Here is a 16,085-nt window from a genome sequence, read left to right on the forward strand (position 1 = left end):
CCTTCCCCTATGTGGTGTTTTAACAGTTGATCCCTCTCCATAAAAATGTGAGTCGCATTGAATGCCTAGTGTGAGACTAAAAGCTCTCTAGGTCCCTTTGAGGAATAAAAAAAGCCAGAATAATAATAGTAATAATAATGGCATTTATTAAGCACTTACTATGTGCAAAGCACTGTTCTAAGTGCTGGGGAGGTTACAAGGTGATCAGGTTGTCCCACGGGGGCTCACAGTCAATCCCCATTTTACAGATGAGGTAACTGAGGCACAGAGAAGTTAAGTGACTTGCCGAAAGTCACACAGCTGACAGTTGGCAGAGCTAGGATTTGAACCCCTGACCACTGACACCAAAGCCCGTGCTCTTTCCACTGAGCCACGCTGCTTCTCAATACTATTGAGAAACACTATTGGCATGGAAAACATCTCAAAATAAGGGGATATGTGAAACATCTTCACTATTCTACCAAAACTCCACAGAAAAGAGTAAATAATTCCTCAATTTAGGACTCCTATATTTACCTTTACCCTCCTTCAGATAATATCCATTCATATTGCTGCTTTAACAAAACTTGGGTTAACAACACAATTTGCTCTATAAAACTAAGATTACCTGCTTGAGTCCTGCATCGGTGATTTTGTCCTGGTTGCCTATGTGTACTTTCTGAAGTAGAGGGCAGTGGGAGGCAACTGCCATGATAGAAGTGTCCGAAAGCTGCTTGCACCTGTAGGCTGTGTACCTTCGCAATCCAGGACACTTAAATGCCAGAACACAGACGCCTGTATCAGACATACTGCGACAGTCAGAAAGATTTATTTCACTTAAGTTATGACATCTTGTAGCGATTTTTTCCAATAGCTCATCAGTGACCTGCCAAACAAACCAAATTATAAGGGTTTACATTTGCCACAGACTGACAATACATGGATTACTCTTCTGCTTTTAGAGGCTCTTCCCTCCTACCCAAAATAAAATAAAATAAAGGAAGTGTTCCATGTATATACTGAAAATATAGTTGAGAATCTAATTTAGCATGAGAAGAAATAAAGGCTCCACTTACAGAATAATGAATCCAAATCAGACTCTACAATGCATTAAGATTTTTAACCATAAATATAGTTTTATCCCAAACGGAATCAAATTAAGGGAACTTTAAGAATCACCTTTACTCTTCCTACTTGAGATACCAAAAAGATTGGACCCCAATATCTCATCTGACAATCCTCATTTTTTGGACAAGTTTTTAAAATACGACTAACAAAATAAGAAATGTCTCTAGTCGGACCAATGACCCAGTCAGCCCAGTGTTTTTTTTTAAAAAAAACACTGCCTGATGGCCCTCCCTTAAGTAGCTCTAAGTTAAACTCAAACCTACCAAGCCCATCCCAACACACACACCCAAAAAAAAACCCAAAAACAAACAAACAAAAAACCCAAGAGTTTCAAGAAAGTCTTTTAGGGGCTTAGGAGTGCAATTTGTGTTAAAAGGTGTTGCCCCTGGGATTGGGCCGAGCAATCCTAAAGAATAAGGGTTGGGGACGCAATCATTTTTCGGGGCCTGCCAATCGGCCATCTAGTGATGGGCCCGAATTGGAGGCGATGTTCAACTGTGATACTGCAAAAACTATTTGGTCCATGAAAGATAAAATATGCTCTTATGCCATAACACATGTTTTCGCTATGCGTTTTTGGTTAGAACACTGACCACCCAACAATGCACCCCATTTGGACAGAGCATGCACCATATTGGAAGAAACAGCTTGTGCTGACGTGTGCACAAGGCATCACTGGAACAGGGGAACATTAGAACCTGAGCTTTCCCTACTTCAGAGTTTTGTGGAACAGCATGGTCTAGTGGAAAAAGCATGGGCCTGGGAGTCAGGGAACCTGGTTCCAATCCTTCCTCTGTCACTTCTCTGCTATGTGGTCTTGGACAAGTCACTTGACGCCTCTGTGCCTCAGTCACTTCATCTTTAAAATGGGGATTAAGACTGTGAGCCCCAGATGGAACATGGATTTTGTGCAACCTGATTAGCTTGTATCTACCCCAGCACTTAGTTCAGTGCTTGGCACATAGTAAGTGCTTTAGTGCCATAGAAAAGAAGGTGTTATGGGAGAACAGGGTACAGCTGATATCTTCATTAAAATTCCCATGTAAGCCTTTACCTTTAATAAACAATAGATGGCTAATGCAAAGGTATGCTGCAACCTGTACACTATAGAAGGATTGCTTAGGAAGGCCAAAAAGCCCCAGAACAATCCTCTACCATACTCTGTCATGTATGGGATTCAATGTCCTATCTACCAAATTTTTAAATGCATCTCGCTACTTGACTCAAAGCATGGCTGTGCCTTGGGAGTCCGGAAGAAGAGCAGCAGCTTGGTTCAAGCAAAGGAACTTCTACTTTTCGAGCAGACCCCTGCCCTTTCACTCAAGTCAAGTTCTCACAGGCTTCCAGTCCAGTGTTTACATGTATTAAGCTCTGGGGTAGATATAAGATACTCAGGTTAGACACAGTCCCTGTGTCACATGGGACTCATAGTGTACGTGAGGGAGAATAGCAACTGAATCCCCATTTTACAGATGAGATCATCGAGGCCCAGACAAGTTAAATCACCAGCAGGCATGTGACAGAGCTGGGATAAGAATCCAGGTCCTCAAACTCCTAGCCACTAGGCCACGCTGCTTCCTTCAGGCTCTTCGTGGAGTGCTCTGCACAGAGTAAGTGCTCAATAAATGACTGATTAAAATACTAACTTATAAATCTGGCTCAAAATTGAATTATAGTCATTTTGTCCTAGAGTTGTAGCCAAGGGTATGAACCATATATTCATATATTTCAAGCCTGAAAGAATAAGATGATTCAATAAGCCTAACATATTCCATTTCTCAGAAATATATTTTTCATACCTGCTGACGACCACTAAGATCCAACTGTTTCCAAAACTGGAAATCTAAACAGAGATCACGCCAGTATTTGCATACTAATGATGCAGAAAGGCAGCGTTCATCCAGAGACAAATTGGAAAATATCTGTGAAGAAAAATGTGGTCAACATTTAGAGACTTGCAGAGAACGGGGTTTTCTACTAGTTGGTCATGAAATCTTGCACATAATAAAATGGAAACATCAGTCATGCTGAGTTTTAACTAACCCTTCTATTGTTGGTTAGTCAAGGCTGATAAACTGTCCTAACACTGCAGGAATATTCACTTATATAATCAAATAATCATGAGCTTTCAGATGTTTGACTTATTTCTAACATTTCAGTAGGAATAATTCTTTGCATTTTTAAAGAAAGGCTTTCCTATGCCTCATAAACTGCTCTGCAAACAGTAAACATGCAATAAACATCACAGATTATTAAACATCTATGTCAATCATGAATGGTGACAAAGTGAGCCATCACCCAGTTAGATGGGTAGGAAAGACCAAAAGACTCTGGATTTCAGAGAGATGAAGGTTTACACAAGGCAATGAACAAGTAAATAAGTCAAGGGGGGAAAAACATCCTGAGAAGGAATTGACCATCTGCTAAATGTGAAGGCCCCCCTCAAAATATTACTACTCATTAGCTGGAAGGAAGGAAAAAAAAAAGTCACCCCTCCTGAAACAAGGGGTTTACATTCCTGAATAACCCCACATTCAGGAAAACCACATTTGCAGTATTCTCCGTGTGTCCCAAGCCACGCACACAACTTTTCTGTCACTGTTGTGTTCTATCCAGACAGATGCACGTGGCTACACTAATGTACCCCATTTCTGTCATTTCTCACACTTACCAAACCCATAGTGAAAACGTGTTCTGGCAGGAGAGACCATCATAACTAGATGGTGGGTAGCTGCAAAAAGTCACCAAGATCCCCAAAAAGAGCAAGGGATGAGATTTTCACAACAGGACACAGAGTAAGCAGTTTGGGACAAAACAGAGACGGGTTTAAGATGGTCAAGAGGTTCATACCAAAGTATAGGAAGAGGAGCCAGAAAGCCTCATTGTTGCTAAAATTTAGTCCAGGCCAAAGACTAAAAAGCCACTAAAATTGAATTTGCATTTTACATTTATTCCTCTCTAATATATGAATTTTCTCCATCTAAGGAGAATCAAGAACCAAGTATCTTATACACACATGCCAGTAATAGTTTAAGCCAAAACATACTGTACAGGACTTTCCTCCCAAAACATCTGCTTTCAGATCTAATCTCACTTGTCCTCAAAACATTCCTAGAAGCAGGGTCTTACCTTGATTTCTTCATTTATAAAATAGCCTCCATTTTATAAAGATCAAATCCAAAGCACACAGGCACTCACTTGCCCAAGATCAATTCATCCAGAAGGAATCAGATCTTGAACAACGTCTCCTGGACTGCATATTTTACTTGTACATATTTACTATTCTATTTTGTTAATGATTTGCATCTAGCTTTATTTCTATTTATTCTGATGACTTGACACCTGTCCACATGTTTAGTTTTGTTCTCTGTCTCCCCCTTCTAGACTGTGAGCCCACTGTTGGGTGGGGACCATCTCTATATGTTGCCAACTTGTACTTCCCAAGCGCTTAGTACAGTGCTCTGCACACAGTAAGCGCTCAATAAATACAACAATGAATTTGCCTAACTACTGCTGCTATTAAAATCCACTAACATGCAGTAGGGTGCACCCATTTTATGTGAAATTTCTCAGCACCCTTCTAACTTGCCCCTGAAGTATTCACATCAAGTCTACCAAACTCTGTGTGTCTGTTGGGGGAGAGGGGTGAGAGAAGAAGAGAGAGAAGAGGGGAAAAAAACCCAGAAAAAAATAGTTAAATACTAAAAATAGCCCTAAATGATTTTTTTTAATCCATGTGACATATGTATGGCATGTAGTAGGGGTGTTGACCAATGAAATTTATTGAGCCTTCACTGAGGGCAGAGCATGCCGTTTGTGAGGTTTATCCGTTAAACCAGAGGAGCAGTGTGGTCTAGTGGAAAATGCACAGGACTGGAAGTCAATCAGTCGTATTTATTGAGCCCTTTCTGCATGCAGAGCACTGTACTAAACAGTTGGGAGAGTACCACAGAGTTGATAGACATGTTCCCCACCCACAATGAGCTTAAGTCAGGAGAACTGGGTTCTAATCCCAGCTCCGCTGCGTGATATTAGGCAAGTCACAACTTTTCTGAGCTTTGGTTTCTACATCGGTATAAATGGGGATGAGACACCTGTTCTTCTCACTTAGGACTGGGAGCCGTCACATTTACCTTCCCCGGCACTTAGTACAGTGCTTGGCACACAGATGCTTAAATACCGCAATTATCTTAACACGTAAACTCCCAGCAAATGGTATGACTAATCAAATGTACATGCTCTACAGAATAACCTCTCAAACATTTCTCTTCTGGGATGAACTGGAAAATTTTGCTCTTCAATATTTGGTTCCCTAGGACTTCACTATGAGCTCGCGCACCACCCCCTTCGTCAACCTTATTCCTGACCTTTCTCACCACCTCTCCAAACCTCCAATCCCCTGCGTAGTTGTCAGCTCGCTCCTATTCAACCCATTCCCAACCCTAACACTGTGGCCTCTCCGGTCCTCCACCGGAGAGTGCAGCACCCACTGCACTGTAGACAAACTCCCCATTGTCATCAACCTATTCCTGATCCACTTACTGCTCCTTCTCACCATCACAAAATCCTAGCTCACTGCAGGTGACAGGGTCTTCTTCAACTCTGACCAACCCACAGAGAGAGGAGGAGTTGGTCAGCTTCTTGTCCCCCCACGTTGTTGCCTTCACAACATGCCACTCCATCACCCACCTTGTCTTGCTTTGAAACCCCTGTCATCTGCCTATCAGTCATTACAATTACTAATGGCTATCTACCTATTCACCTCCCATTTGGTGATCAATTTCGACACTTTTTATCTCCTTCTGCTCCTTCTCTCCTATGCTGATCAGGAATTTCGACATCCATGTGGGTGTTCCTGATCATCTCCCAGATGCCACCTCCTTTCTCTCAAATCTCATGACCTATCGTGCCGATTAATTCCTTCATTCAATAGTATTTGTTGAGCACTTACTTTGTGAAGAGCACTGTTCTCAGCACTTGTGAGAGTACAATACAACAATACACATGTTCCCTGCCCCCAACAAGCTTAGAGTCTAGAGGGGGAGACAGACATTAATATAAATAAATTACAGATATGCACTTGAGGGCTGTGGGGCTGGACGGGGGGGATGAATCAAGGGAGCAAGTCAGGGTGATGCAGAAGAGAGTGGGAGAAAAGGAAAGGAGGACTTATTCAGGGAAAGCCTCTAGGAAAAGATCAATAAACTTGAATTTACCCCCACCTCACCCACACGCTTCATCTCAGTATCTTTTGGCACTGTACAATCTCCAACTTCACCAACTCTGAAATTCCCTTCTCTGACCACAACCCCCTGGCCTGCCTTCTCTCCCACATATCCCCTTCCCTTCAAAACTATCTTCCTCCCTAAGCAATCTCCAATCATCTGAAACTCATTCTGACTCGCTGCCCAACCTCCCCTCTCAATGCATAAGCCCTTGCCCTCAATTCCACCCTTTATGCCAAACTTGACTTCTTGCCACCCCTCTCCCCCCAACCCCTCCCCAGCCCACTCCCAGTCAATCTTTTGCCAATAACTCCCAGCCCTGGGTTAACTCCAGGGTACGTTTTCTGCACTAGCATTGGCAGAAAAATTGAGGCAGCAGGCCAACTTAAGCCACCTCAGATACTTCCTCACCTGCTAAAAAAACCCTGTCCTTTCCCTCTCTGCAGCTGTCTCCCTTAACTGCCATGCCCATTGCCCTCACCCAACTACTTCAGACCTTCAAAACTTGCTTCTGAAATTAGTGCCCTCACTCCCACCTCTCGTTCCAATGGCCTTGCCAACAACTTTGACAAAAATGGAAACCATCAGGTGTGACCTCTCCAAACTCTCTGTCGGCTTCCCAGCTCCCTCTGCCGCTCTGTCCTTCTGCTCGGCCATCACTCAAGAAATCTGTCTCTACTATCTGAAATTCATCCCCTTCACTTGCACCTCTGACCCCATCCCTTCTCTTCTTACAAGAATGTCTGCACCCACTCTTATTACCTCTCTGACCATCAACTTCAACAGCTCACCCTAAAGGCAGAGAGGGAGCCAAAGACATTCACATCTCCCCATCAATAAGGTGAACAAGCTGTCAAAGCCACTGAACTATCCAGCTATCACCCCAGCTTCTTCCTCTCATTCCTTTCCAAACTCCCCAAACGGGCTATATATACCTGCTGCCTCCATTTCCTCCCCTTGACCCTCTACAATTTGGCATTTGGCCCCTTCACTCCACTACGACCATTGACTCCAAGTCACAAATGACCACATTCTTCCCAATCTCATGGACACCACCTCGTCATAAACCTCCTCGACCTCTCGGCCGTCTGACACCGTGGACCATCCCCTCTTCCCCAGGAAACATTTTCTAACCTTGGTTTCTCTAATAATTCTCTTCTGGTTTTCCTCCTACCCCTGGCTTATCCTTCTCGGTCTTACACCGATATTTTCCTCTACCTCCCACACCTTCACTTATGGGTGAACCTCAAGGCTCAGTTCTGGGTCCCCTTCCCTTTCTCAGTCTATCTTCATTCCCCTGGAGAGTGAAGACACTCTTGCAGCTCCAACTCCCAAACCTACCTCACTAGCCCCGACCCCTCTTTCTCTACCATTTCACATTCCCTCCTGCCTCCAGGACATTTCTAATCTGGATGCTTTGTGAGCACCTCAAGCTCAACAAGTCCAAAACTGAAATCATCTTCCCTCCCAAATCCTCTCCTCCCCCTGGACCTGCCCATCCCTGTCGACAACACCATCATCCTCTCTTTCTGTCAAACCTACAACCTTGGCATTATGCTGGAATCCTCTTTCAACCCCTATGCTCAGTCTCTTGCCAAATCCTGTCAGTTCTTCCTTCACAACATCTCCAGAAACAGCCCCTTGCTCTCCCTCCCAACTGCTACCATGCCAGCACCCCACCTTAGTCCAGTACATCCACCTGCTTACTGCCCTCCCCACCTCCAGCCTTTCCCCTCTCCAGACCTTATCGTACTGTTACCTGGACCATTTTTCTTTAAACAAATGTTCTGTACAACTCCCCACTTCTCACTGTCGTCTACACCTCTCCACATCAAGCAGAAGCTCCTGATGGTCGGTTTTAAGGCACTGGATTGACTCTCATCTCTGACTTATCTTTGCTCTTCTCCCCCTGTAACTCAGTTCACATGTTTTTGTTTCCCTCAAGCCAAGGTGCTTTCTGTGCCTGACTCGCTGCTGCTGCTTACCTTTTGCTCACACCAGCCCTTCTACCTGGAATTCCTTCCCCCTTCACATCCAGCAGGCCCCTGGTCTCCCCATCTTCAAAGCCCCACTGACATATCTCCAGGAGGCTTTCTCCAATTAATTTCTCCACCTCATATGCCACTTTAGCACTTGTTTCACAAGCAGTTGGGCACATAAATGCCCCTGAAGCACTGATGTACATCTTTATTCTCTTTTGCTTTCTATTTCTAATCTATTTTAGTGGGTCACCCCAGCAAGATCAAGAGCTCCCTGAGAGGAGAGCGTGTCTACCAATTCTGTCATACTCTCCCAAGCACTTAGCGCAGTGCTCTGCATACAGAAGGCACTCAAGTACTATTAATTGTTAATGCTTTCTCAATAATAAATACTTTTACCTCAAAAATTCAGCAGCATTAAAATCCAATTAACCCAGTTGGAAATTGATCCAGAAATTCCAGCAGGAAAACATGGTCCTTTCCAATTTCTCATCTCCACTGCAGCAAATATGACAGGAGGAGTGGCAGGGGACGGTTGTGTCCCCCAAATCTTTCTGAAACCCACTGGTATGCTCATGACTTCTGCAAAGCGCTTATTACAGCGCTCTGCACACAGTAAGCGCTTAATATGATTGCGCGCATGAATGCAAAGCCCAAGGAAGAGATGTGTATTATAATAATAAAAATAATAATGGCATTTATTAAGCGCTTACTATATGCAAAGCACTGTTCTAAGTGCTGGGGAGGTTACAAGGTGATCAGGTTGTCCCACAATCTTAATCCCCATTTTACAGATGAGGTAACTGAGGCACAGAGAAGTTAAGTAACTTGCCCAAAGTCACACAGCTGACAAGTGGCGGAGCCGGGATTCGAACCCATAAACTCTGACTCCAAAGCCCAGGCTCTTTCTACTGAGCCACGCTGCTTCCAAAGTCTGGAAAAGTTCCTAGGTATTTGGGCCTTTTGATTCTATTCTGCAGTCCTTTCCGTCCCCAGGCCACTGTTCAGACCAACATCGCCTAAGAGGAGATGAGTATCTTCTATCTACCCCAGTGTTCAGTACAGTGCCGGGCACTTAGATATCATTAAAAAATAGTTAAGGGTGTTCAATAGGAAAAAAAAAAAAGGCAGACTCTGCCCTTGAGGAGTTTCAGTCTAAACAAAGGGAAGACAAGCAAAAAGCACAAAAATACAAATCAACTGAAGCATGTAGGAAAAGAAAGAGATTAAAGAGCACCACCCCCACCCTGGGCCCCACAGCACTTCTGTGAATATCTGTAATTTATTTATATTAATGTCTGTTTCCCCGCTCCAAACTCATTGTGAGCAGAGAATTTCAGTTACACTGTTGTACTCTCCCAAATGCGTAGCACAGTGTCCTACACACGGTTTTTTCTCAGTTTGTGGCTGACAACAGCATCGCTAATTCTTTCTGTCCCCAGTGTTGTAAACCTTGGAGACATCTTTGACCTCATCCCCTGATCACAGGCTTTGCATCCCAAAGTCCTCCCAATTTTCCTCAAGGAAGGTATCCAGATGCACCTTTCTACCAATGTATGACCACAGGTCTGGAACAATACCTGACCACCTCGTACCTGGATTACCTCAGAGTGCTTGCTTGTGTCCTCGTGGACCACGTTCCCATCTCTTCTACATGGAGAAGCCAAGAATCAGCTCTCTCAAGGGTCAAATGGGCCACACAGATCTGCAAAAGCCTTTAATGCTTCTTGCCCCGAGGGGTGCCAACCTGATTTTGCCTGACAGCCTAACTCAAGGTGGAACACTGTCCTGCCTTATGCTGTCGAGCTGTCGCCGACCTATGGCAACTCCACAGACACATCTCTCCCACAACACCCCACTGTCCACCTGCAATCATTCTGGCAGGGTACCCATAGAGTTTTCCTGGTAAAAATACTGGAGTGGTTTACCATTGCCTTCTTTCGCGCAGTAAACCTGAGTCTCCACCCTCCATTCGCTCCCATGCCGCTGCTGTCCAGCACAGGTGAATTTTGACTTGTAGCTGATTGCCTTCCACTCGCTAGCCACTGCCCAGGCTAGGAATGGAATGAGTATACCTCTGCTCAACTCTCCCTCCCGTAGCCAAGGTTGGTAGAGTTCTGGAGGTGGAACATAAGGCCTCAGTAAATACTCCTGCGGATAGTGTAGCAAGTAATCCGAACGGCTTCCTCAATCGATGGCTTTTATTGAGAACTTTGTGTGCATAGCAGTGTACTAAGTACTTGGGAGAGTACAATAAAACAAAGTTGGTAGACATATTCCCTGCCCTAAATGAGTTTACAGTCTAGGGGAGGATTTTGCAGTCTAGAAGACCAATGACTTCTCAGTAGTTTTAAAGGAGGCAAGTTCGACGAAGAAGTGACAGAACATTCCAGGTAGTAGGGAGAACGTGGGCAAGAGAAGGAAGGAAAGCTCTTATGGGAAATAAGCAGGTTTCCTTGACTGGATCAGAAAATGTGATCAAAGGCTGTGACGGGAAGAGGGCAGGCCCAGGTAGGAAACAATTGATGGAGGACCTTAAAGCCCAACGCCAGGAGTGTGACCTAGGCAAAAGGCTACCTTGGAAATTTCTGAAGCCCTTTTGAGGTGGAGGATGGGGCAGAGGCCCAATGTTGAACGAAATGCCTTTTATCAGCATGGTATGCCCCCTTCAAAGTTTGAAAACGGAATCTGATTGTGCTAGCCTAGCCCCTTTCAATTCCTGTAAGCTCCTTGTGGGGAGGGAATCTATCTGTCCTTCATTCAATCATTTATTGAGCACTTACTGTGTGCAGAGCAAATACACTCTCAAGCACTTAGTACAGTGCTCTGCACACAGTAAACTTTTGAATACAACTGACTTCCACTCCCCTCACCACGTGTTTGCCATTGCATTCTGTTGAAAAGTTCAAAGAAAAAACCAAGATCGACTGCCGTCAAGTACTCTCTGAAAGCCTTATTTCTTCACGAAGCCCCTTTTATGCCCATTATGAATAACTGTTGGGATTGAAAGCTGCCCAGGAGAATACTGAAATCATTCTTAAACCTCATCAACTCAGGGCAGACTAAATATAGGAGTAACTAAATCTTTAGTTGACCAAAATCATTTTTAAGATTAAGAGGCCAAATTCTACACATTCTACAGTTGAAAGACAAGAGGGTCAGAGGTAGCACCACAGAACCCCTGATCCTAGAGGTAGAAAGATGACACTAATAGTTGGGAGATCAAGCTGAAACTATAGCTTGCCTCCCACACTCACACACTGCTACAGTTAAACTTGAAGCTGAGACTATCACACATAGCAGCTTTTTTTGCGGGGTGGGGGGCGGCAAATGGTCAGAATTTTTAGGAAGAGGCCTGTGCTCCACCTACTCCTATAAGTTCTCCAGCACTTTCTTTCTCTCTCTCTCTCTCTCCCCCCTGCCCTGTCACCCAAATCTCTCCTGGAAAAATCTTCCTAAATATCTGCATAACATCCCCTCAAAAACTAATTGTTCTGCTCCTTTATCCTGTGTTTTTCCCCCCCAAAGGTATCCCCCCACCAAAAAAAGGCAGGTCAGAATCCTTGTTTGAATGCTGAATCGGGCCCTGTTTCTCCCTTCTGCCCATCTTTACCCAGAAAGAAGAGTCCCCATAGCCCACAATAAAATTCAAGTAAGCCAAAGTCACAGAATTTGACCCAAATAAAACTATCACTCCCCAAATATTGGCTCCTCTTGGTCACCATCTCAGCGGCAAAGAAGCGAAAGGGGGCATTCATTCAGGAATCCAAACTCCAACCATAAAATCGGTTTGTTGACTAAGGTCAACAAAGCATCAATAGTTAAGTGGATCGGTAGTCAAAACAAAGACATAAAACCTCCCACATAACACTTAACTACTCAGTAGAAAACATAAACAAGTACATCAGACAGGAGGAGTGGGGAAGCATACAGAATGGGTTTTTCAAACTTCTGTGGCCACAAATGGTTAAGCATTCTGAAATGCAACTGGAAGGGTTTCAATCACACTAATCGCCTACAACTTCTCCCGCCACCCCCACCCAAGGACGTGGAAGTTGAAGAAACCCAAGGAAGGAATGTGATTTTGTTCAAGTCGGGGAAGGGAGGAAGGCACAAATACTTGCCCTAAACTGTATGGGAGCTAGAGACCAGAAACTTAAAGCATTTTTTGAAGCCTATCAGTTGGTCATCTTCAGGCACCTTGCACTTGGATTTGCACCCTTTATTCAACCCACCCTCAAACCCACGGCGCTGACATCCATATCTGTAATTTATTGACCTTAATGTCCATCTCCCCCTCTAGACTCCATGTTTCTTGTGGGAGGTGGACCACTCTACCAATCAATCGTACCTGAGTGCTACCGTGCACAGAGCACTGTATGAAGCAGTTGAGAGAGTAAGACATGAGTTAGTAGGCACGTCTAAAACTTGGTTATGTTAATGCTAACTGTGGTCACTGTTAAGCGCTTACTATATACTATGCACAGGGTCAGATACGGGATCAGGTCCCACGGTGGGGGGGGGAGTGGTCACAGTCTACGTTTTGGGTTTTGAATCCCCGTTTGTCCGACCAGGGAACTGAGGCCGGAGGAAGTTTTAGGTGCTTCGCCCAAGATCCCATAGCAGGTAAGTGACAGGGCCAGGATGGGGCGCCGGGCCCACACTCTTCCCGCTGAGCCCCGCCGCCTCCTCGGGATGCTCTCCCAAGCGCTTAGCACTGTGCTCCGCACGCACAGTTCAATTCTCCCACGTCCTCCCTTCCGAGGTCTGTCCGGGGGAGGGAGAGGCTCTTCGGCCGGGGTCCACCACCTTACCGCCCAACCTTCCACAGCCTGCAGGGTGGCACGGTACTTCCCAAGCGCTTAGTACAGTGCTCTGCACATAGTAAGCGCTCAATACGATTGATGATGATGATGATGATGAGAGAGCTCGGGGCTAGGAGTCAGAAGGTCATGGGTTCTCTGCCACTTAGCTGTGGGCCCTTGGGCAAGTCCCTTCACTTTTCTGGGCCTCAGCTGGAAAACGGGGATGGAAACTGCGAGCCCTCCCCCGTGGGACAGGGACTGCGTCCAGCCCCATCCGCTTGTAACAATGATAATGATGGCATCCGTTAGGCGCTTACTCTGGGCCAGGCACTGGACTAAACGATGGGGGCGGATCCGAGCTAATCCGGTCGACCACAGTCCCTGTCCCACACGGGGCGCCCAGTAAGCGCTTAACGACCACCACAGTGTCGATGATCCCAATTATTGCCAGCGATGGATGGGTCCGCTGGGCGACTTCGCGGCTTGGTTCCCCCCCCCCCCACCCCGCTTCCTTTGGGCGGATGGCGGTCCCTGTCAGCCGGGCAGGTGACGACGACGACGACGACGACGAAGGGCGAGCCCCCAGCCTCCTTCCTCCTCCCCCAGACCCACCTTCAGGAGGATGGAAGGCGGTAGCTGGTTGATGTCTGCCACTTCGGGGAACGCCTCTCGAGCCTGATCGTTGGGGTTTTCGGGCGGTTCGCGACAGTCCGGGTCGCTGCTCTCCCGCGGCGGCTGTGGGGGCGGCGAAGAGGCGGAGCCGTCCCCGCCGCTCGCCCCCGGGGGGTCGGGGGCAAGCGCCCCGCCGCCACTACGCTCGGGGGCTGCGGAGGAGGAAGACGAAGAGGTGGAGGAAGACGAAGAAGAGGAAGAGGAGGAGGGGGAGGAGGCGGGGAGGGGACAGAGCTGCTGCTGCGGCTCGGGACACTGGCAGCAGCCGGCCTCGGGGGGCCGGGGCGACGAGCCGCTTTTTCCCGCTCCCTCTCCTCCTCCTCCTCCCCTTCCTTCTCCTTCGCTTCCTCCTCCTCCAGCCCCGCCGCCGCAGCCCCCGGCGCCACAGCGGGGCTGCTTGCAAGGGGTGCAGGCGGGCAGCCCCGCTCCCTTCCGCTTGCACACCATGTCTTGGGGGCCGGCGAGCTGGGCCGGCGGCGGCCCCAGGCCGGAGAGGAGGAGGAGGAGGCTTCTACCTTGCTGCTCCCAAGCAGCGGCGGCGGCGGCGGCCTGGCCCAGCTCCGTGTGGCGACAGGAGGCGACGACCGCCGAGGCCGTGGAAAGCAGGAAGCGGCTGGCGGCGGCGCAGTCCCCGGCGGCCAGAGCCTCGTACAGCTGCCGCCGCTCCTGCCGCCCGGGGGACTGGAGGGGGGCGGCGGCGGCGGAGGAGGAGGCCCGAGCCGGCGGCGGCGGCTCCTCCTCTCGCCCGGCGGTGGGGGCGGTGGCGGGGCCGTGCACGATGAAGCAGAGCATGCAGGGCCCGCGGAGCAAGCAGTCCCGGCCCCGGGACGGCGGAGACGGGGGCTCGGGCGGGGGGGCTGGGTGGCGATGGCGGCGGCACCGAAGTCTCCGGGGGCGCGGGCAGCTTCGTGGCTCCTTGGAGAGCAGGTGGCCCATATAGAGGGCTCCGGGAAGGGTGGGAGGGGGCGGGGGAGAAGGGGGGCGGAGAGGACGGGCCGGGGCGGAGGGAAAAGGACGTCGGAGCCTTGCCCGATCCCCGGGCTGCGGGACGTGGGGGTGAAGGGGGGCGGGGGCACGGGACTTCGTGCTTCCCGAGAAGGCAGGTGAGCGGGCCGAGTCGGGCTCCCACCCGCTTCCCGACCCGAGCACGACGGGGGCGGGGGGCCGATCAGGTTGGACGGATCGGGGCTGGTCTCAGTTGGTGGGCAGAGTCGCCTTTAAGGACAGGGAAGGAGCGGGCTCCCTCTCGGGCCATTGAACGGTACCAAGCCGCCGCGGCGCGCGCGCGCGCCCGACGCCACGGGAGCAGCCCGAGCCCGGGGCGGGGGACGGTTGGGCGCGGGCCCGCGCGCGCGCTGTGACAGCAGGAGGAGGAGCTCGGGCGCGCGCCCCCGCCCAGCGGATGAGGACCCGTCGGCTCCTTCCGCCCCAAGGCAGCAAACGAGGAGGCGCGGGGCGGGATCGCGTGGGAGAACAGCCTTTCCTCCTTGCCCATCCGACTCGCGGGGAGCTCTGCTTACCATTTTCCACTCCACTTGGCCGAGGCGCACGTTAGACGTTTCACGGAGCAACCCTTCCGCGAGGGGCCCCGGACCATTTGCAGGACGATCAACTTTGGATCCGCAGCAACCCAGCCTGAGAAAGCAGCCGGGCTTAGTAAAAAAAAAAAAAAAGGGGGGGGGGGGGACAAACGAGAAAGACGAAAAGTGAGTGGAGAAAATAGTAAAGTCTGACATCAAATAAAATAAAGTTTTTAGGAAGGAATGAGTAGTATGCTGTATTCGCCGCCTAGCAGGATCCTTTCCCAGACCTTGTTTACTAAACATTGCCCTAAGTGGTGGATGTGGGTTTCTGTCTGTCACAATGGAACAAACGTAAACATAAACACATAATACGCATGATGAGGACTGATGAGGACGGCTCCCATCTCACGGTATTGTTCTGCTGGTCTGCATTCACTCTCCAGTCTCCTTTGCCAGCTCCTCGGCCTCCTGCCCCCTAACTGTGGGGGTCCCTCGAGGTTCAAGTGCGGGGTCCCCCTTCAATTCTCCAGCTACCCCCACTCCCTTAGAGAACTCATTGGCTCCCACGGCAGAAGCAGCCTGGCGGAGTGGATAGTGCCCGGGCCTAGAAGTCAGAAGGTCATGGGTTCTAATCCCCGCTCTGCCCCTTGTCCGCTGTGTGGCCTTGGGCAAGTCACTTCACTATTTTGGGCCTCAGTTCCCTCATCTGGAAAATGGGGATCGAGACTGTGAACCCCGCATGGGGTGAGGACACTGCCCAACCCGATTTGCTTG

At 48.6% G+C, this 16,085-nt stretch overlaps 1 protein-coding gene across 2 annotated transcripts in view; it reads right to left on the reverse strand.

Moving 5' to 3' along the window:
• Positions 1-14,724, reverse strand: part of FBXL17 (F-box and leucine rich repeat protein 17) — a 415,020-nt gene extending 400,296 nt beyond the window's left edge. For both annotated transcript variants that reach the window (XM_038770404.1, XM_038770405.1), the window contains exons 1-3: positions 13,729-14,724; positions 2,907-3,029; positions 608-865 (exon numbers count right to left, since the gene is read on the reverse strand). In XM_038770404.1, the coding sequence (XP_038626332.1) occupies positions 608-865; positions 2,907-3,029; positions 13,729-14,724 (1,377 nt within the window). The remainder of the gene's footprint in view (positions 1-607; positions 866-2,906; positions 3,030-13,728) is intronic.
• Between the last annotated feature and the right edge of the window lie 1,361 nt (positions 14,725-16,085).

This window comes from Tachyglossus aculeatus, chromosome X3 (assembly GCF_015852505.1).
Source record: "Tachyglossus aculeatus isolate mTacAcu1 chromosome X3, mTacAcu1.pri, whole genome shotgun sequence".
NCBI lineage: Eukaryota > Metazoa > Chordata > Mammalia > Monotremata > Tachyglossidae > Tachyglossus > Tachyglossus aculeatus.